General features: G+C 36.3%; 1 protein-coding gene across 3 annotated transcripts in view; it reads right to left on the bottom strand.

Moving 5' to 3' along the window:
- The window catches only part of CNTN5 (contactin 5), a gene marked incomplete at both ends in the record, with an annotated part of 779,158 nt that overhangs the window by 127,077 nt on the left and 630,330 nt on the right, over positions 1-21,751 (bottom strand). For all 3 annotated transcript variants that reach the window (XM_082660864.1, XM_082660863.1, XM_082660862.1), the window contains one exon: positions 9,335-9,455. In XM_082660864.1, coding sequence (XP_082516990.1) covers positions 9,335-9,455 — 121 coding nt within the window. The remainder of the gene's footprint in view (positions 1-9,334; positions 9,456-21,751) is intronic.

Here is a 21,751-nt window from a genome sequence, read left to right on the forward strand (position 1 = left end):
ATGCTGAGTCTTCTGGTCATGTGGTCCAAGATTAGGTACTTTATAGGATTAGAGAATGTGAGGCTTATCCTTAGAGGCAGATGAGAGTGAAAATGTGTTGTGTTCCCAAGCTGATATAGAGTAACTTCTGTTCTCTTTTTGGCTTAGCAAATAATTACATGTCCTTTAATCCTGCCCATATATCACATCCTTGATAAAAATTCTGTGACTTCTAGGCAGAGCTTCTTACTCCATTCCCTTATTTCTCACAGGACTCTTTTCTTTTTGTTTCTCTCTTTCTTTCTTTCCTTATTTCTTTCTCCTTCCTTCCTTCATTTTCCTTCCTTCCTTCCTTTCTTCCTTCCCTCCTTTCCAACCTTCTTTCTTCTTTTCCTCCCTTCTTTCCTCTCTTCTCTACCCTTCCCTTTTTCCTCTCTTCCTTGTCCTTCCCTTCCTCTTCATCTTTTCCCAACTTCCTTCCACAAATATTTATTAATACTTTTCAAGACCTATAATGTGTCAGGAACTAAGTATGACCAGGGAATACAGTGATTAATAACACTGAAACAATTTGGCAATTGTTGGTGGAAGGCAGTGTAGTAATTTAAAATGCTTGCTTTGAAGTCAATCTCCCTCGACTCTGCTCACTATTCTTCCACTTATTAAGGTGAAATTTGACAAGTCCAAAACCTCTCTGATCCTTAGTTTTCTTATCTGCATATTGGAACTAAAAATAGTATCCCTCTCATATTGTTTTTATAGGACATTCTGAATGTACTGAGTGAAATAATTCATAGAGAGCCTTTAGCACAGTGCCTGGTATATAGGAAAAAGTTAATAAATGTTAGCTGTTTTTATTATTATTAATGGAGCTTATGATCAGAAAACAAAATGTGCTGTTTATATATCTGTAATAGTATTCCTTGTATTATGTTGTAAGATGTTCCTTCATGTTGGAGACATCAGTTGCTCATGGTTAGCTGGTTCTTAACACAGTGTCTGCCACATAATATGTGCCCTATAAATGTTTGATGAATAAGTATTGAATGAATGAGTGAAGGGTGAGCAAGGGTTAAAGTTAAGCAACCTGCCCAAAGTCACACAACTAGTAAGACCTTGTGGGGATGTGAGACAACCTGTCTGACTTCAAAGCCCATGTTTTCCTTAAGATACTACACCACCTCTCATGTATTATCACTTGCCTCTCTCCACCTACTGTGATTTGGTTATTACACCCATCATTCCATTGAATTTACCCTTGCCAAAGTCATCAGTGTATTTTAAATTGCTCAAACCAATGGTATCTATTTGTTCTCTATTTACTTGCATTTGACACTCTTGCCTATTTTCTCCTTCCTGAAATTCCCTTTTCTTGTCCCTAAGACTTGGTTTCTTTGACTTTCCTCTTAGTTGCTCTGTGTTTGTCAGCTACTTCCCAATCTTCTTTGTAGCTTCCTCCCTGCCTTCAACAGAAGTGTTTCTGAAGCTTCTATCCTGAGCTTCTTCCTCTTCCCATTCTTCACATGCTGTCTCTGCAATTTCATTTTCATCTGATCATGCTCAAATCTACATCTCAACTCATGCATTTTCTCTCCTGAGATCCATAGCCACAAATCTATTTGCTTACTGGGTATTTCTCTCTGGAGAGCCTTATTTTAAATGCTCTTGCTTTACTCTCAATTCACTTATTTACTTATCTTCCAGATTACATGAAAAGCATGATCATTCTTCATTAGGATGGCCACATAATATATCAACTAAACCAGGACAGTTTTGAGAGAAGGGACTTCATTAATAATTACGCTGGCACTCCAGGTATAACTTGGAACTGTTTTGGTCTAACCAGAATGTGACTTCCCTCCCACTGACCACTCAGTTAAACATAACCACTGGCATTCATTCTTGCCTCCTATTTCTCATTTTCCATAGCCAGTGAGCCACAAAGATCTGTAGCTTCTGTCTCCCTCCTATCTTTTGAACATTTGCTTTCCTTTCCATCTCAATTACCATTGCCTTTTTTCATACGCTTCTTGTTTCTTGTCAGGATTTTTGCTGTGGTCTCCCATTTCATCTCACGCTCATCTAAAACATCTTCTACATTTGTCAGAATGATCCTCTTAAAGTGCATATCAAATCATGTGCCTTTCCTGCTTTGGCCCTTTGATGGATATCCATAACCTGTGGCATAAAAGTTATGTTCTTTCCCAGGGCATCAGAAAGCACTTATACCCAATCCCATCTCACCAGTTCTCCCTCTTGCACACTAGAACTGCCCTGACATATAGTAGGTACTAACTAAACAATGAATGAAATCAGCGTTTAAGACATAACTCCACACACCAAGAACTTATTTCAACACGTTTACATAAATGTGAAGTAATACTAAATGCCATTATTATATTAGGATAGATATGTAAGAAAAACAGGTTATGTCTGTGGAACAAAATACATAGTGAAATGTATATATGATTTGTGATGCAAAAATATATATGATGTAAACTCCAGTTGATTAGATTTTTCTTAAAATGGAAAAGTGAAATCAGTGTACTTGTTTCAAAATAGCAAAATGCTCTCCAGAAAGTCTAAGTCAATTGATGGAAATATCAGTGTCTAAAAGAGAACTTGGCTTCCAGTAGGCACTCAATATTCATTGAGTGGTTAAATACAAGAAATTTAGTCTCCATCAATTGGTTGTCTGTATGCAATGACAATTCATTTGTGCATTTTATATATAACTGTTTCAATCATTTAGTCATTTGAGTCAAGTCACTTAAGTCAACTACCACTTCAGTGAACCAAACTAAATGTGCTGCAGAAAATCCAAATGACTGATGAAAAATGTTACTTTTTAGTCAGTTAGTAAAGAGTTCCTCAGATTAGAAAACAACCATATGAAAAATACAAGAGAAAAGAAACTAAACTGCTATTCAGTGTCTAAAAAAAATGTTACATGTGTCAATCAAACTAGTTAATGTAGAAAATGTCTAAGCTAGAAAAGCAAGAGATTGATATAAGTTATTTAAAAAGTCTTACCCAATACTAGTGATAGTAGTGAACTAAAATTTCCACAGTGATGCAGCATATTCCAATAAGACATTGCATGAAGGAGATTAGATTTTCTTCTAGGTAAGGACATTTTATAACTCCATTTTAAAGATTTTTTAAATATTGGAAAAGCAAATATATTAACTGAATAATTTCAATTCTGCTCTAAAACATAAATGATTTGCAGATTTGTTTACTATTAATATTAATTACATTAAAATTACACTGAAGACATTTGTTATTGTCCTTTTGAGTCTCAAATACCGGCATATCGTCAAACCCAGCTTTGCTTTTTGTGATTTATGGCTCTTTTTCTTTTTCACTGGAGACTTTTTTGAGTCCAAGACATTACTCTACCAAAAGTTTGTGCAATCTCCAAGCCTGTCATTTCTTATTAGATAAATGGTGGAAAAGAAAAACTGTGCAAACTCTATCTTCTAAAAGATAATTGTGCTAAACACGTGCATTTTAAAGCTTGAAATTTTCAGAAGTGATCAGATGCTAAAGATAGACATTTATATCAATGGTTCATAAGGGTAGTGCTTTGAGAGATATAAAGATAGAGCACATTAATACTGCTCAATTCTCAAATCTAAATGTATTAGGAATATGTTCAAGATTTTCACTGAACTTGAGTTTCCCTTTGTATGTGGAAAAGTGATAGTATGTACTTGCATCTTTCCAAGGGCAAAAGGCAGAAAATTCTCAAATTTTCCTCTTTCACTGGTGAGAATCACTGAAAATTATAGCTTGGAGAAAATTTGAAGAGTATTTAATCAAAGGTTCCAAATTGGTTTCCATTCGATGGTAACTGGTATCTTTTTTTTTTTTTCAACTATTTGAAAAATAAAACAAAACAAAACAGATAACAGTTCACAACTAGCTAAAATGTAAAGTCTCTTTTGCTCTTGGCTGGAGTTAAACCACCTACTTTTTTGTTTGTTTGTTTGTTTGTTTTGTGGTACGCAGGCCTCTCGCTGATGTGGCCTCTCCTGTTGCAGAGCACAGGCTCCGGACGCGCAGGCCTAGCGGCCATGGCTCACGGGCCTAACCGCTCCGCGGCATGTGGGATCTTCCCGGACCGGGGCACGAACCCGTGTCCCCTGCATCGGCAGGCGGACTCTCAACCACTGCGCCACCAGGGAAGCCCTCCACCTACTTTTTTAACAGTGGCTACCTCATGATAAAAGATTTTGGTGAAAATTAAAATAGAAATATGAATTAATGATTACTTCAACACGATAAAATCTTTCAAAACGTGACTCTTGAGGCAGAATAATAAAAAATGATCTTTTGTGTAAAAAGCTGGTGAAACCTCTGAGGAGTCTTTAATATGTTAATCTTATAGATGAGAAAGCAGAGTGAGACAACTTTGTTATAACTGATCTTCCTCTTTGCTAAAGTCCTTTTTTTCCTGTAGATTTATACATAATTTAATAGCTCTGCCAGGCTGGCTTCATGGGTGTGTTACTTGTGCAGTCACATAAGGTCCTTTCCTTAGAAGGTCCCTATACTTGGATTAATGTTCTGCTGTCACTGCCTTGAAATTCTTATCAAGCTTTGAACAGGGGACTCTGAATTTTCATTTGGCACTGGGCCCAACAATTTATGAAGCCAGTGCTATAGCTATGCCTATGTCTTTATTTCATTATTTCCCCTAAAGGATGTAGGTTATCCAGGGAGCTTTCTTCCTTGGTGTTTCTCACCCCATTCCCAAAGATGCCTCTCATACTAGTGGACAAGTGGACATAGAGCCACACAGAGGGCTGAGACCTTGGCATCTTCATCTTTCTATTCCAACTGCCTGGTTCAAGGCTTGATACAGAGCAGGTGCTGGATGAATGGGTGAGTGAATAAATGAATAGCAAAGTATCAACAAATACCTGTTGACTTATTTAATTGACAGAACAGTCAAACTTTTAATAGTTTCAGGTTTGTGGGGCTTCCCTGGTGGTGCAGTGGTTAAGAATCCGCCTGCCAATGCAGGGGACACGGGTTCGAGCCCAGGTCCAGGAATATCCCACATGCCGAGGAGCAAGTAAGCCCTTGTGTCACACCTACTGAGCCTGCTCTCTAGAGCCCATGCTCCGCAACAAAAGAAGCCACCATGATGAGAAGCCAGCGCACAGCAAAGAAGAGTAACCCCTGCTCTCCGCAACTAGACAAAGCCCGTGAGCAGCAACAAAGAACTAGTGCAGCCAAAAATAAAATAAATAAAAAGTAAATAAATTTATAAAAAAATAATTTCAGGTTTGCAATAAAAAGTGACTAGATGGATCAGGAGAGACTAAAGGTAAATTATTCAAAGAAAAAAAATTTATTGGAAAGAATAAATAGAATTGAACTGATGAAAAGTTTAAAGCAAGTAAGACTGAAATACAGTTTGAACTCCAGGTTAAATCAGAAGTGATGGGTGGAAGGAGGTACGAATAATTAAAAGCAGTTAGATTTTTCTCAACAAGGTGTGTCCTGATGTGGATTCTTTCTTCTCAAATTCAGTTTAATACACATCAGATTCATCTTGTAAACTGTAATTAAAGAAATAAAATTTGTTGTCCAAGTTTGGGGAAAGGAGGATATATAGGTTGTGTGTTCAGAAGGAACCAAGAGATTATTGATTCTTCTTTGACTATTCCAAGAGTTTCTTGATCTACAGTTTTGCATTAATAAACAGAGTAGTATGAATAAAAATTTGCATGAAGAAGAGGAGTTTTTATTGTTTCCTTTGCCTCTAGGCAGAATAGACAGAGCTCAGGCTCTGGTTCCCAATTAGATTAGCTAAACACATTTTATTCTTTAAATGATGATAGTTTCTTACCTTTATATTCTCTTTGGGAAACATATTTCTTACATTCAGTTTTGTAAAATAAAATCAAATAACAAAAAACTAACACTCCTTTCTCTGGAGTGTTTTATGTTGTGTTTGATCACCTACCTCTCATATTGCTTGGGAGTATCGGTTCTTTACAAATTATGTATCCCCCCCAGTGAGGTTATCTCTTAATGGTCTATCTCCTTTACCTTGGATAATATAATACAGATTTATTCATCTTTAAAGAGTTCCCTATAACATTGCCTAGACTTACTTTCTTTCTTTTTGCTATATCACACTTGAATAAGTGACTTAAATTGTGCACAGATGTCCAGGTGTGGCTTTAATTTCTTTTTATTTTCCAGCAAAATAACTTATTTTAACATATTCATTACTTCTATTATGGTTCTACAAATTATGCATGGTGATGTTATGAGGCTGATTCACTGAATACTAAATATGTTGGAGCAAGCAATTTTATGCTTCAGATGATTATTTATGGGAAAATTCAATTTTTGGAGGATGATAATAATGGTGGGATAGATGTGAGTAATAGCACTGACATTCACAAGCAAAATAAAGCAAAAGTGGAAACAAGCAAAATAAAGCAAAAGTGGAAACAAGCATTTGGGGTAAAGATAGCTTTAAAGCAGTGAGTGGGAAGAAAAGCAGGGAACATCACTAGTTAGGGACTCTCAGATTCTAAACAGGCAATGATGAGGTCTTAGGACAACACACATGATCTCCAATTTAGTGTGCTTATGGGGCCAGGTGAAGAATTGTAGGATTTTGTGAGATGCCCAAAAGAATTTCATAGACTATCTCTAATGGGAAAGGAGATGATCTCCTAGACTGATCTAGGAGAATATAGATTTTTAGTCCCCTAAATCTCCACTGAAATAGAATTACAGAGTTACAAAAACATATTCCTTGCCACCTAAGAATGTTCCTCATTCTCAAGACTGAGCAAAGTGAACTGCTGAGGCAATCCAATGAAGGTACCCTATAAGAAGTATGGTGAAATTGTCTTTACTGCTCCCATTTTTATGACACACTTGAATAAGTGTGCTTTAAGGATTCTGCTGCTGGAATTGTAGCCATCATTAGAAAAACTTCATCTAGAACTCTCAGCTTTGGTCCTGTGGCCTGTACTATTAGAATGCCCCAAATTTACAAATCAACGAATGGAGGAGTGGGAGAAAGAAGAATGCAGGGTAAAACTATTTTGAGTTTCATTTCACAAGCCAAACTTAGAAACAGCAATATTCAAGCATCCAGGTTCCTTAAATTATCAGGAACCATTAACTTACAAAAAATAATTGTAAAAATAAAATAAGAACCAGAACCTTTAGTTCAGTTTTTAAATCTGCCTAAAACCAACCAGGCAGAAGAGGCAAGCTATTTTTATTAATTTTAGAAAAATAATACAAATATATAATAGAAAATTGGTGATGAAGCAACTCACTTCAAAGGAAAGCTTGAGCTGCATGTTACATGAATATTCAGACAATAGCAACCTGTTTGAAATTGCCATTGAGTATAATTCCAAATTTCTGCATTTTATCATCTCCTAGGCATAAATCCAAAGGCTAAAAGAGCAGAACACAAAAAAGCCAAGCCTGAATTATGTTCTAAACCCTGTTGAATTTAATTTTACTTACAAAGCAGAATGTTACTTTGCCACTTAAATATTCCCCTCATGGCCCTGTAAAAATACCTGGTTTCTTGTTATCAACCTCTAAATTGTGTTATTTATTTAGAAAGCTCCAGTTTTAGGAGCATCATTCTAAATTACTAGGCAAGTTCTACACAATAAATACACATAATCTAAAACAAACTGTAGTGAGAGAAGAAAGCAATTTTCTATAAATTTGACTGCAGCGTCGGGTTTGCTGTTCCATAAGCCTTATAACTTTTAAAGGCATAAAGGAAAATTTTTAGCTAAATGAAATATCATGAGAGGCTGAGCACTTTAAAATCTTGATGTTTTATAATAGAGTAATACAGATACACATTCTTGTTATAAATTTGGAGAAGAGTTCAAATAACCTTCTGAACAGAACCATCATGTACAAAGAAATGAACAAGCCGTCACTCACTCAGATATACACTTGTTTCAAAACAACATTTTACTTGAACCAGTGGTGGATATACTACCCAAAATCAATAAACCTTGGATGACACATACAACTAAAACAAAGAGATGATGAAGCTTACATAGACCTTATATTTCCTGCTCAAGATTTTTATAATATTAATGAATTCTTAAAAAAAATTATGATTGGAAAACACTCCAAGTGGATAAGACAAGTTAATCTAAGATATAAGTTTTTGCTATAGATTGTGAAATTTTTCTTTGCAGAGATCATGCAAGGGGTCTTAGCATGCAGTATTCACACCAGTCAAAATGTGATTGTTTAAAATTGAAAAGGGAGAGGTGAGATTCTGGTAATGTTCTAGTTCTCTTAAATGGTAATTTTATGGTGTAATGGTGTAAAGTAATTTCATCACTTTGTGATGTTTTTTCTTTGAGTTGTATACCTGTACACCTATGATTTTAAAATTTTTCTGCAGGTATATTTTTGCTCCATAAAAATGCTAAAAGGAAAGAAAGAAAGAAGGAAAAATGAAAAGGGAAAGAGAGCAGAAAGAAAGGAAGAAGAGAAATAGAGAAAGGAAGGAAGGAAGGAAGGAAGAAAGGGAGAAGGAAAGAAGAAAGAAAGAAAGAAAGAAAGAAAGAAAGAAAGAAAGAAAGAAAGAAAGAAAGAAAGAAAGAAAGAAGGAAAGAAAGAAGGAAAGAAAGGAAAAGAAAAAGAAAAAAAGGGAAAATATTACATGCTAAGAGCTGCATTTCCCATACTGGGGAATAATGTGCTAAAAGAAATTAGTGCTGTAGTCATTTACTTAATTCAAATAAGATGTAGCTTTATAGGGTCACAGAATCTGGCAGCCTGGTTCATGGTTGGAAACCACTTAACTGTCATTTCTGCACAGAAAGATTGTGTTGAAATTTCCAGACTTTTAAAAAATCCCTGTTAACAGTCGCAAATGCCACCATATTAGGCACACAGTTTTCCTGTTTCACGAAGTAGAATTTAGAAGTTCGTGGAGGAAAAAAAGTGCCTGGGGGTTCCACTAGCTTTGCATTTGAAAAACACATACATAGAAAAAAAAGTGTTGTCTCTGTAGTGTCAAAGTGTCTTTGTGACTCAACTGTTGAAAATTTCTGTTTGGCATTAAGTTGGGTAAACATCTAGTAACAACTTAGTACTAAAGGTGTCTTGGACCTGAAGTTGGCTCTGTAGGTTTTGTCTGTTTCTAAGGAACAAGTTTCCATGTAATCTTTTCAAAGGCAAAAGGTTAAGCAAAAATGACATATATTGTAAAATCGAAAGTAAAAGGCACAGTACTGATGTGCTCAAAGTCCATGCATTTAAATTCCTTTGTATGATAATTTATGGTGATCATGTCTTCAGACTGCACTATTAGCATACTCACCCCTAACAAGAAGTTCTGCCTCATCTGACACACTGTCTGCTGTGGTCTGTACCCTGCAGCCATATCTCCCAGCATGCATCAGAAGGATGTTCCTGATCATTAAATCTGCAGAGGATGCTTGCTGAAAGAGGGATGAAGTGCCAGTTTAAAATGTTGCAAATCTGCCTAGTTCAAGGTGGTTTAAGGGGAACTTTGCATATTCAGTCAAAGGGCCCATTTTTGGTCTTACAATTTATATTACAACAATTCAGAAATCAAACATACCCTAATTTAAGGAACACAGGGAAGCTATGCTTTCAACAATTGCTAATAACGGGTTTGAACATTTAATATTGAATATAATAAGTTAGCAGCTACAATATTTAAAAATATTTAAATATGCACAAACAAATTCATATCTTTAAAAGTACAGGAAAAATAATCAGTGAGCAAAAATTGTTGCTTTGCTATTCAGAGACAGGATTATTTTTGTGGCAAGAAAGCAGTATTGAAAGGAATAACAACACATGGAAATTAATTATGAGGCAACAGTAGTCAAAATACTATCTTGTGTGGCTTTATTGAATGGCTGCTTTCATAAGTACACTGTGGGCAACAGAATGAAGTAGTGCTTAGATGCAAGAGTGCTGGTCCCAAAACCATGTGTTTTCACTTCACAGAGATTTATTCCTTCCATAACCACCACCATCAGGAGTAGGGTCAGCCTGAATCTCTCTTAATCAATGCAATTACAGAGCACAAAGGCACCTCAAAACATTTGATCCTTGTTGGAAGCACGATGATTAGAACACAGTTGAAGAACAACTGCAGTTAAGGAGATCAATAAGTATCAGGGAGATTATCTTTTAGATGTATCAGTTCATGGGATCAGTGCTGATCCTACACTTTAGTATGACTGGTACAACCTTTCATTACTTAATCTTGTCTTTCATTTACTTTAACAGGAAAGATAGATTTCAATTTTCATGAATGTGTAAAGAGCTGATATTTACAACAACGCATGAGGTATTCTTTTCAGAGAATGACATAGTGAAACTCCAATATGCTCTTCAGTTTCCATGTTGCAATCAAAAACAATTCACTGGAATGAGTATACGCATGCAGCATGAAATGACATCTTCAAAGAACTCAACACTCCTCTCCAACGGTAGTTGGGCACGTGAAAGAATGTTTAATGCAAGCTATGGAGAAGCACCCCAGATTGGAGAAGCACCCCAGATTAGAGATCTTTAATTTGTTGATGGAATGGGTGAATTATCTTAAAAAATGGTGTATTTGTCCTTATAGGGCAGTGGCCTGATGAGTATTTAAGACTTTAGTTGTTCACCTTTATTTTGAAATAAACTAATGGACTATATAAAAATCATGAAAATGAGAGGAATTTCTGGAAATCTGTTGGATTCTTTTTTTTTTTTCTTAGCATTTTCTTAGCATTCGTAAAAGGGTGAGAAGTCATTGGAAATTTTTACCTCTCAAATGATGTGTGTTTCTTTTAATGAATCAATTAACTGTATACTATGTTTTAGCCATTTCTTTCTGGTATTTCATTTCTGGTTTGTTTGTTATTTTTCCTTCCCATTAGTCTTATGATAGGAACTTCTAAGGGTGTTGACGTTTCCTCTCATGAAATAATTGTTAAGACATGGTCTAGTTCAGTCATTTACAAGGGAATGCTTCTTGGTGAGAATGCATTACAATGTTATAACAATAATTTCAAGGAATGTGATATTTGTCCAATGAATATCCTCCACTGCTAATTTCCTTAGATAAAATTGTTACTCAAATTTCATTTTCTCATCTGTACTAGACTAAGTGATCACTTCTTTCAAACCTGAAAAGGAAATTAACCTTAAAAAAAACCTTTGATTTCACTTTGGGAAACAAAAGCAAACTGTAAACATCATAAGCCATGGCTCAGTTTCAAATCTACATAATATAATACTGTCTAAATGAGCTTAAATATATTTACCAATTTATATAGTATGGATCCATCTTAGATGTGAAGATCTCCTTTTACCCATGGATTTCTAAGATGCTCTCCTAGTAGGGTACTCTGTTAAATTAAGAATCAATGTGCACACCATGGGCCTAGAATAGGGCCTATGTTTAATGAAAAAGCCAAGGAGATGCCTAGAAAATCAGAGAGGACTTTACTATTTCCAGAAGTAACACATCTGAAAGACTGTAGTCTTAGTTACTGGAGTTTTTTGTTTGTTTTGTTGTTCTTTTACTTGCTTGTTTTCCAGTTTTCCAAACTGATTGGTGGTAGTTTAACAACAGAAAAAGTAATGATTGTAAGTCATTTTTCAGGCTCACGTTTTTGACAAAATTATCTCATAAAATCACATTCTCGTGATTAAATAATTGATTGCCTTTTTTTCCAGATCTTTTTCTTCCCAAATAATTGACTTCTATTTTTCCTGGACAAAAGTCTTAAAACTTTTGTCCTTTTCATTGAATTGTAGTGAAAGAAAACTTAATGGGATTAAGAAGAGGCTTCATTGAAAATCACATAAAGGTCCAAGGGATTCAGAAGGGTAAAACATAGATTATCTTTTCCATGTTGTCCTTTCCTTGGTTCCTGCAATTAACAGCATGCAATGCTCTAGAAACTGGCTGAAGTTCCATCACCATCATCAGGAATAAAAGCCTACAGTCTATTGTATATCTACTAATGACAAGACTATTGGAGGAGTTGAAATTGTCTCATTTGGGGCCCATTCCTCCTCTTTTGGATTATATCTGCATTATATTTTTACAATTCTAAACAGGGAAGATTAAAAGTAAAATGAATGAATTATGAACACTAAACCTAAATTACCCTTTCAGGAGATTTACTGATCTTTCTAGAGAAGTAATGAGAAGAATTCATGTGGGAGCCCATTACACTTAATCTCAGCCCACAGTGTGCAGTTCCTGAGAGAGAACTCCCACAATTTAGTGCAGTTTTAATGAAATGGTTACTTACAGCAGATGTTTGCTTTCTTAAGCTTAAACCTCATTTTCACTTTTTCTCTCTTGGGAGTTACTCTCTCTTTTCTTGTTTTCTTTGACACTTGTTTGACACTGCCTTTTCTTTGCTGCTTTCTTTGGCTTTATGAATAAATTGTGTTATGTGTTGCTTCAAAACAACTTTCCCACAACCAGTGCTTAACACAACACTCCAAGTGTTGTGCATCTAGCATACTGCATGCCACATAGTGGGAGCTCAATAACTATCTGTTGAATGGATGAATAAATGAGGGCTCTTTAATAAAGAGGCTCTCCGTTCACTCTCTGTGGGAGTGGCAACACTGCTAAGTCATTTACATTTCTTGGTCACATACGCTCATTAGAGCAGTTGCTAGATTACTGTAACTTTTATTTATGACTCGGAAATAATAGAGGAAATATCATCCTTCCACTCAAGTCCAGTTCTTTATTGGCTTTCACTTGGACTAAGGGTCCTGCTCATCCAACATAAGACTGCCAGTTAAGACTTCCTAAAAATGGAAGCATATTTAACTTTGCTGTTCAAAGTGCCTGTTAACTTTTGCTGCCTTGAGGATAAAGTCCAATTTCCTTGTTTCAGCAGAGGTCTACTCAGAGCATGATTCCACCTCCTATGCTGAATTCTGTGCTTCTATGACATTAACCTCACATTTCTTCCTACACCGGAATACTTCCCATAATTCTGCCTGTTCTGTTACAGATGCTCATTCTTCTTTGCCTGGAAAGATACTTTTAGACACAGTTCAAATGCCTTCTCCTTGGTTAAGCCTTTCTTCATTAGTTCTGCCACTGTTTAGTTTTGCTTCATTAGCACTCTGCTCATGTCTCTGAACTATCACTTGACATTCTTGGAAATCACGCCTAAGGGCATTCCCAGAGCTGAGCTGGGCACTAGGGCAGCCGATTGTATTTGGGTGAGCTAATGAACGCATGGATGGCTTGCTTCCTTCCTTCTTCATGCCTGACAGTACCTCCTCCCCTCCCTCTTTTTTCTCTTAAAGAAATAAGGAAGGGAAATAGGAAAGACTATGGAGGAAGACAGCAGAAAAGAGTGCTGAAAGAGTATATACAGGTTTTGGTATGACACAGAATTGTGTGAACCCCTGCTCTGCCACTTATTAAATTTTGAACTTGGGAAAATTACTCTATTGCTCAGAGATTCTCTCACAGCTTCAATGTGATAATGCAAGTAAAGCCCATGGCAGTGTGTCTGGCACATAGTAAATGTTTGATAAATGTTATCTGTTAAAGGGCACTATAATTGCATTCTTAGCCAAGAGGAATATTTCCTTAATTGGTATTCACTCCTTCAACAAACTGTATATCAATGTTTTCCATAGTTATAGTAAGTTTTCTGGTAAGTGCCTAGCTTTATTTTAGATGTGTGTTATCCCCCCTCTCATGGAATACTACTGCACTCAGAATAAGAAGACCTGAATTCTAGACTTAGTTCAGTACCTTCCTAGCCCTGAGACTCTGGGAAAGGCACTTTACTGGAATAATAATAGCTACTCTGTCTCTCTCTTGAGTATTGAGGGAAACTGAATGAAACAATGTTCATAAATGAACTCTTAGGAAATGCTTCAGAAAGGTAAAGTACTTGTAAAGCATTTTTTCAGCAGGATTAGCAGAATGCTGTACACATAGTAAGCACTCTGAGAAGGTTTGGGGAATGAATTGTCTAAACAACAAGATAACTTGACTGTTATCATAAAAAGTGAATTCATGCTGAATGGCTTACTCAGAAACCTTCTAGGTATAGCAGTTTTTGTGTCCTTATTTAGGGTTTACATAACTTTCTCAATGGGCTCACATAGGGCACTTCCACCATCCCCAGTCCCCACCAAAGAGATACATAAACCATTCCTCTCTATAAAACAAAGTAGTACAGCATGTAAATTCTATGAGATGCAATTAAAAAAATACCATCTAACATAAAAAAACTGGGTATTAGCTATGAGACATGGATTATTAGATATGATTAATGTTATTGACATAAAATCTTGGATAGTTAAAATACTTTCCTGCTAACAATATTTCTTTTTCCCAGAAAATAATTTGCTTAAAATAGCCTAACATGATAAGAAAATAATACACATATACATTATTCTTCCTTTTACACTTGTATTTTTCTTAGACCTTTATATAATGGGATTTACATTCATGATGACCTGGGTTTTAATATATTTTTTAAGAAAGTTGCTGTTATTAACTCACATGCTTAAATAATTGGATATATTATCTGAAATAGAAATTTTAGTTTCTTCCAGTGACAAAAATACTAGACAAAATGCTATTTGACAGACATTTATGTCTATTATGATGAAATATTAAATGCATCCAACAATGCACTGAAGATTAAAAGTAGGTAAAAATGGCTCTACCATGCCATTACTGGGACCTTGGTATTTACTTCAAGCACATATTCTAAACATGTATTATTAAGTACTAAGACAAATGCAGAAAGAGTTTTTCTTAGGGACATAGATTAAAGAGGAAAAACTAGTTGATGACTCATTGATGAACTCAGGATGGCTAGGTATCCAAACTGGATCATTTAGTATTATAAACACAAAGTCACAAATTTATGGGATAAGTCCGCTACCTTGGTTAAAATGAAGATTAGGAACTATGACGCAACTCAAAGCAAGAAATCACAATTAAATTTTAGTACAATGAATTACATTTTATAGATGATGATATTGAATATATGAAGAATATTGAGTGGATGAAAAAATGCTGTGTATATCACACTAGTGTTCCTCTTTTCCCAAGTTGGCATACAGGATTAGAGGGTGTGATATTTAACTTGTCAGTGGATGCCAGGCTTAGGTGGCATGTTTGTACCCTGATTCTTGAGAGATGTCTCTTAACTGGTCATATGTACATTGACTCTCCTTTCCCTAGTGGCAAGGTAAATGGGTATTCCTTTATCTAAGATTAACATAAAAGGCCAAGGCAAAAGGACTCTATTATAGATGGAATATTTGTGTTCCCTCAGATTCATATACAGTAAGTCCCCTACGTACAAATGAGTTCCATTTTGAGAGTACATTCCTTAGTCCGATTTCCTCGTAAGTTCAACAAAGTTAGCCTAAGTACCCAACTAACACAACTGGCTATGTAGTACTGTACTGTAATAGGTTTATAATACTTTTCACAAAAATAATACATAAAAAACAAACACACACACACACACACACACACAAAGTATATATTTTTTCATGGTACGCGGGCCTCTCACTCTCCCATTGTGGAGCACAGGCTCCGGACATGCAGGCTCAGCAGCCATGGCTCACGGGCCTAGTCGCTCCGTGGCATGTGGAATCTTCCTGGACCGGGGCACAAACCCATGTCCCCTGTATTGGCAGGCGGACTCTCAACCACTGTGCCACGAGGGAAGCCCCAAAGAAAACATTTTTAATATTACAGTACTGTAGTACCTTGAAAAGCACAGTAGTGCAGTGCAACAGTGAGCATATAGTGGCTGATATAGAGTGAACAGGCAAGAAATAAAGATACTGTACTACTGCACTCTATACCATACAGTACACTAAAGTACACAAAAGCACAGCCACTTGTAGAGGATGCACACACATGACAATGTACTCCAGACACAAGAACTAGCTTATGTGATTGTACATGTGAACACATGTCCGCGTCTTTAAAAGTTCACAACTTGAAGGTTCGTATGTAGGGGACTTACTCTATTGAAACCTAAACCCTAATGTGATGGTATACGAAGGTGGATGTTTGGGAAATAATTAGAGTATGAACATGGGTGAAGCCCTCATGAATGGTATTAGTGCCTTTATAAAAGAGACCTCAGAGAGCTCTCTCACCCTTTCTGCTGTGTGAGGACACAGTGAAAAGATGACCATCTGTCAATCAGGAGGCTTGCTCTCACCAAACACCAAACCTGCCAGTGCCTTGAACTTGGACTTCTCAGCCTCCAAAACTATGAGAAATAAATTTCTGTTGTGTATAAGCCACTCAGACTATGGTGTTATTTTACTGTAGCCTCAATGGAATAATATAGGCCCTAAGTATGTATACTGTCATTTCTATATTAATCTAGTGCTTCTAAACTAAAAGAGGCATGAAATAGATAAGGTCACACAAGTTATCAGTCTTATGCTTCTTGAATTTATTCTTAACTGCATCCTACCTGTTGCCAAATTTGTCTTAAATGATTACTGAGAATATTTGACTCATAGTTCTTTTATTGTTTATGCAATTATCACTAATCATTCAGTAGATATTTATTTTTATGTGCTATGCTAAGCTTTGGATATACAGATATAGATTCTGCACTTAAGGACTGCTTAGTCTAATCCAGGTTTGATGGGAAAAATACAGGATGAGAATGTGGAGTAGCTTCCCTTTCATCTGTATCTAGGTTTGGAAGAGATGTAAAGGAGACAGATGGATGTGTTATCTGATGGCACAATACTCAGACCAGGTCCAGAGAGAAATGTTTTCTCCTCCATGTGCTTCATATAGTTTTAGCAATCATTCTGTGAGAATTGACTCTTAAATTTGGTTTTTAATAGTAGCTTTCAAACCAGCCCTTTATATCCTCTATGTTATGCCCTCTTTTTGTCTCACCTTTACCCATATGACATGGCATTGCTAGGTTAATACTTTTTTAAAACTGATTTTATTTACAATCTCAAACATCTTCATTGGCTATCTTCACCTATTACCTACAGGATAGTCTAACTTCTTACTCAGCATTTGAGGCTGGACACAACCAATCTTGTCTCTCACTTCTAGTGGAAAACATACTCTCTGCAACTTTCTTCAAGTTGTTCCCCCAATGAACTGCCAAAGTCTCTGAATTCTGTGTCACACGTTAAAGCCTTGTTCAAGTCTTATGTCTTTCAGAAAGGCTTAACTGACCATGAGGACTGGCTACATCATTTTTGGGTCTCAGTGCAAATTAAAAATATGAATCCCCGTGTCCAAAATTATTCGGAATTTCAAAAGACTGACAGCCAAGCTTTACACCAAGTACAAGATGCGTCTCAGTGTTGGGCGCTGGGTGACCACACAGCAGACCCATGAAGTTGGTCCCACTGAACCCTCCAGTCCACGAACGAACATGTATGCATGTTCTAGGCAATGGTGCTCTTTGGAATAAATATCAAAGGAAAAATGCATCTCTTTATAAATTATAAAACACCTATCCTTTCCTATCTTAATGTCTTTACCTTCTCTTTTATTCTTCATTGACTTGCGATCTTTTTTCTCAATGCATTTTAGCATGAAAGAATAAGAATAATTAGATTATATCTTCTTAAGGCTTGTGTTAAAAAACAGTGATTAACTTTATGTTTTATACTGAATATTTGTTGTGAGCCTATCCAGACATTAGCATATTTATGCATTATTCCATCCAAATATTCTTTTTACTTTTTTCTTACATCTCCAGTACAAGCACAAAGCTCACTGATATACCTCTGTCTGCTTCAATCTGTTTGGTATGTTTGTGGCAAACAAAGAGACAGCATCTTATGCTTCGAAGAATGGAGATGGGGACTCTGTCTAAACTTTACAGTCCTAGAGCTGGAAGGGACCATGGAGGGACTTTCATCCTCACTTTGAAGTTGGCAGTGTTTTAAGTGCCATGGCAGACCAGTTTTCTTTAAGAGAATTCTAGGCAAGAGTGGTACTTAAACTCACATCATTAATATTATGAGAAAATCATTCTTTTTTTTTTTTTACATCTTTATTGGAGTATAATTGCTTTACAATGGTGTGTTTGTTTCTGCTTTATAACAAAGTGTATCAGTTATACATATACATATGTTCCCATATCTCTTCCCTCTTGTGTCTCCCTCCCTCCCACCCTCCCCATCCCACCCCTCTAGGTGGTCACAAAGCACTGAGCTGATCTCCCTGTGCTATGTGGCTGCTTCCCACTAGCTATCTATTTTACGTTTGGTAGTGTATATATGTCCATTCCACTCTCTCGCTTTGTCACATCTTACCCTTCCCCCTCCCCATATCCTCAAGTCCATTCTCTAGTAGGTCTGTGTCTTTATCCCTGTCTTACCCCTAGGTTCTTCATGACATTTTTTTTCCTTAAATTCCATATACATATATGTTAGCATATGGTAGTGTTTGTATGACAGATCAACTTTTTCATGGAATCTCTTCAGTAATAATATTTTATAATCTGAATAACACCTGGTTCATAGGTTGGCTCAATGAGGCAACACTGGTAGAGGTAAAAAGGTGTTAATAATCATGTCAGTAATCAATGTTTTTCCCTAAGAGTGAATTACACCATTGTCTAGGAATAGAATTATCTTACTGTCTTTCACTGTTTATGCTTTTTAAGTTACCTCCATTGATGTTACATAAAGATGATATCACTAGTTAGAAAAAAATTTTGTTCCTCCATGCATTAGCTTGTGCTTTCTAAACAGCTAGTAATGGCCTGACCACCAGGAAAGCACTAGAATAATAACATTTTACAATAGCTATACATTTATTTTGAGAGCTCATAGCATATGCACAGTTAAAGTTGTCCATTCATTCATGTAACAATCATTTGTTAGAGTGTCTAATTTGTCTAAACAGGAAACTGAAAACACTTGGCACCTTTGAAGTTATGCCCTTGTCATTTGCTCATAGAAAATATGGATGAGCTTTGACCCAACCTATGGATTTTCTCAACGCAGGGTTTCAGTTGACTGGAGTTGGTACAAGAAATGAAATCTGTCATATCTGATCTGCACATGTTACAAGATAAGAGATAAATTGTGCCTTTGAGAAACTCACAATGCAATGTGGGAGGTAGACAGCTCTAATGCAATGTGATGTGTTAAAATAAATAATAGGACAAAAATATCATTGCAGAAAAAATTGATTTTAGTGTGCAAAGAAAAATAACAAATCATCTGGTTCAACCAATTCCTATAGCAGTTGAGAAGATCGGGGGCTAAAGAGTGTAGGTGACTTGTTCAAGGGCAGGTTAAGTATGGAGGCTGAAGTAGAGCCTTGGGCACTTGACTCTTAGTCAAGTGTTCTTTCCACTCTACTATTGTGACTATGAAACCAATCCTTGTTCTACTTAAACTTGCAGGTAATTTGATTCACTTGTACAAGTTGAAGCACAGTTTGGCAAGCGTACCAAAATAAAATGGTTTCAGTATATGGTAACAACCACAAAACTATTATTAGAAATTAACTCTCCAAATACACCATAGAATGATCTGAGAGCTCATGTTTTTAAGACTGCTGTGTATCAGCCATATCCAAAATGAAATGTTGCATCTTCCCTTGAAATGCCAGAATCACTTTTCTGATAATACACATGACCCATTAGCTTCATTTACCTTTGCCATCATTCAACTTTTCTGTGACTTTTAATCCAGCATTGAGAGAATTTTCTGTGTGTGACCCACAACTGATATGTTTTCTTTTAGCCATGTGTAGTTTGTAGTGACACAGCTTTAGCTGAAGAAGAATTGACCAAATTTGACTTCCTAACTTAAGTGCATAATTTAGAGGGAGCAATATTTTACTGATATTTCAACGTGTCTGTTCTCTCTTTTCTAGTACTGTCTATTTTACATTTATCTTTGAAGTTAACACTATTTTGTTACACCATCATATAACGGCTTCCAGGATGAATTGTGTTTTATTTTGCTACTGATTTTTACATTGTGGAATAGTCAGTGTCTACACACAAGTCTAGTCCCATCCTGGCTATGGGAAAGAGTGTTCAGACACCAGTCTGGAGGTTTTCTATTTCTTCCCTGAAATCACAGAGCCCAGGCAGGCAGAATATGGTAGCTCTCATCTCACCCATCAGTTAGTGCCAGTATTGATCTGATGTTGTTATAAAGTCTCAAAGTCTTAGGAATGTAGTAGACCACTCTGTGTTTCATTGATTTTGCATAGAACTATACTAATGGGTCTGGAATGAGGCCAGTTTTTTTGTGTGCCTCTATTTTACTTAGGACTCTTAGATGCCAGCAATTTATCATCCTGGGTCCCTGGAATTATGAGGGAAGGACAGAGGCTAATGCTGAGTCTAGAAGACTCATTTGGCTACCCTGGCTGAAGGCTCAGCCACTGTGGAATAGATTCAAGCCATCTTCAGTGTTACTTACCTGATTTCATGAGCCACAAAATTGTAAGCAGAGCCAAATTGTTGTCATTTTCCAACACTAAGTTTTGGAGTGGCTTGTGGTACAGTAGTAAATAATCATAAAATAATTAGGTACCTGGAAGTGGGATGCTGACATAACTAAAGTCTAAATATGTGGCACTGGCTTTAGGGTTCTAGTTCAGAGGCTTGGAAGGTCATGAGGACATTACTACTGAGAGCTGGAAGGATCTCAAGGAGACTATTGGTAAGAGCTTGAGGAACAGTGAGGAAACTTCCTGGAGAGTGGAGAAAAGGAGATGAGCTGAAAGAGAGAAGTGCTCATTTCTCAAGCAGAATATAGAAGAAATCTAAAGGAGCTGAGGCTCCAGATGGAAAACAGAAAGACTCTTCAGCTTTAGTCGTGCCAAGTGGTAACAGACTAGTAAAGTAAGAAATGGCCTTGGAAAACACCAAATCCAGGATGCTACCAAATAAAACATATTCCCAGGGTAAAGGTCCCAAGTTGTGGCTAAAAGGTACTTTATTTGCACTGGAATATTACAGACATTTTTCCAGAGGAACCAGACCCTCTGTCCAAGATAGGGAAGAATTTGAAGAAACTGTTAATGGGGGCTGAGAAAGCATTGAGAAGATCATAATTGGAGGATGGAGGAAAAGGTAACTGAGTTATGAATTGGCAGAAAAATTAGCAAAACCCTTGGCAGGTGAGGGTTATGTGGAAGATGAGCTCAGCGTATGTCTCATAGAGGTCTCTTTATATATATGAAAGAATATGGTTTGCAATGGAAAGAGTGTGTTGACAGATGTTTTAAAAGAAAGAAAAATGACCATGAATGGTGGAGAAACTTTTATACCTAATATTTTGCAAAAATATAATATTCCACATGGAATAAGTAATTTTATATAAGAATTTCTAAAGATGTATTTTCCAGTTAAATATCTGACTGTTTCAAGTTTACCCTAAAAATTCAAGTTTTTTTCTCATTTTATTTGCAATATTAGTAAATACTTTAACAAGTACAATCTTCAAGAAGTAGATTATTATTTCAACTATGGGCTTTATGACCAAATACTAAGTATTCTTTTGACAAGCCTAACTTGGTAGTTGTTAATGCTTAGGAACAAGTTTCTGAGTCAAAAAATATCCCACTGCAAGAGAAGGAAATTTGGGTCACAGCATCCATTTAAGCACTGTCATTCACAGTCATGAAGATTCTCATCAACATCAAAAATACCTAGAATTTAGGGAATTCAAACACATCAATGTCAGAAAAGACTACTCAAACTACTGCTTAGATTGT

Source organism: Grampus griseus (genome assembly GCF_964374135.1).
Source record: "Grampus griseus genome assembly, chromosome: 8".
In the NCBI taxonomy this organism is placed as follows: Eukaryota; Metazoa; Chordata; class Mammalia; order Artiodactyla; family Delphinidae; genus Grampus; species Grampus griseus.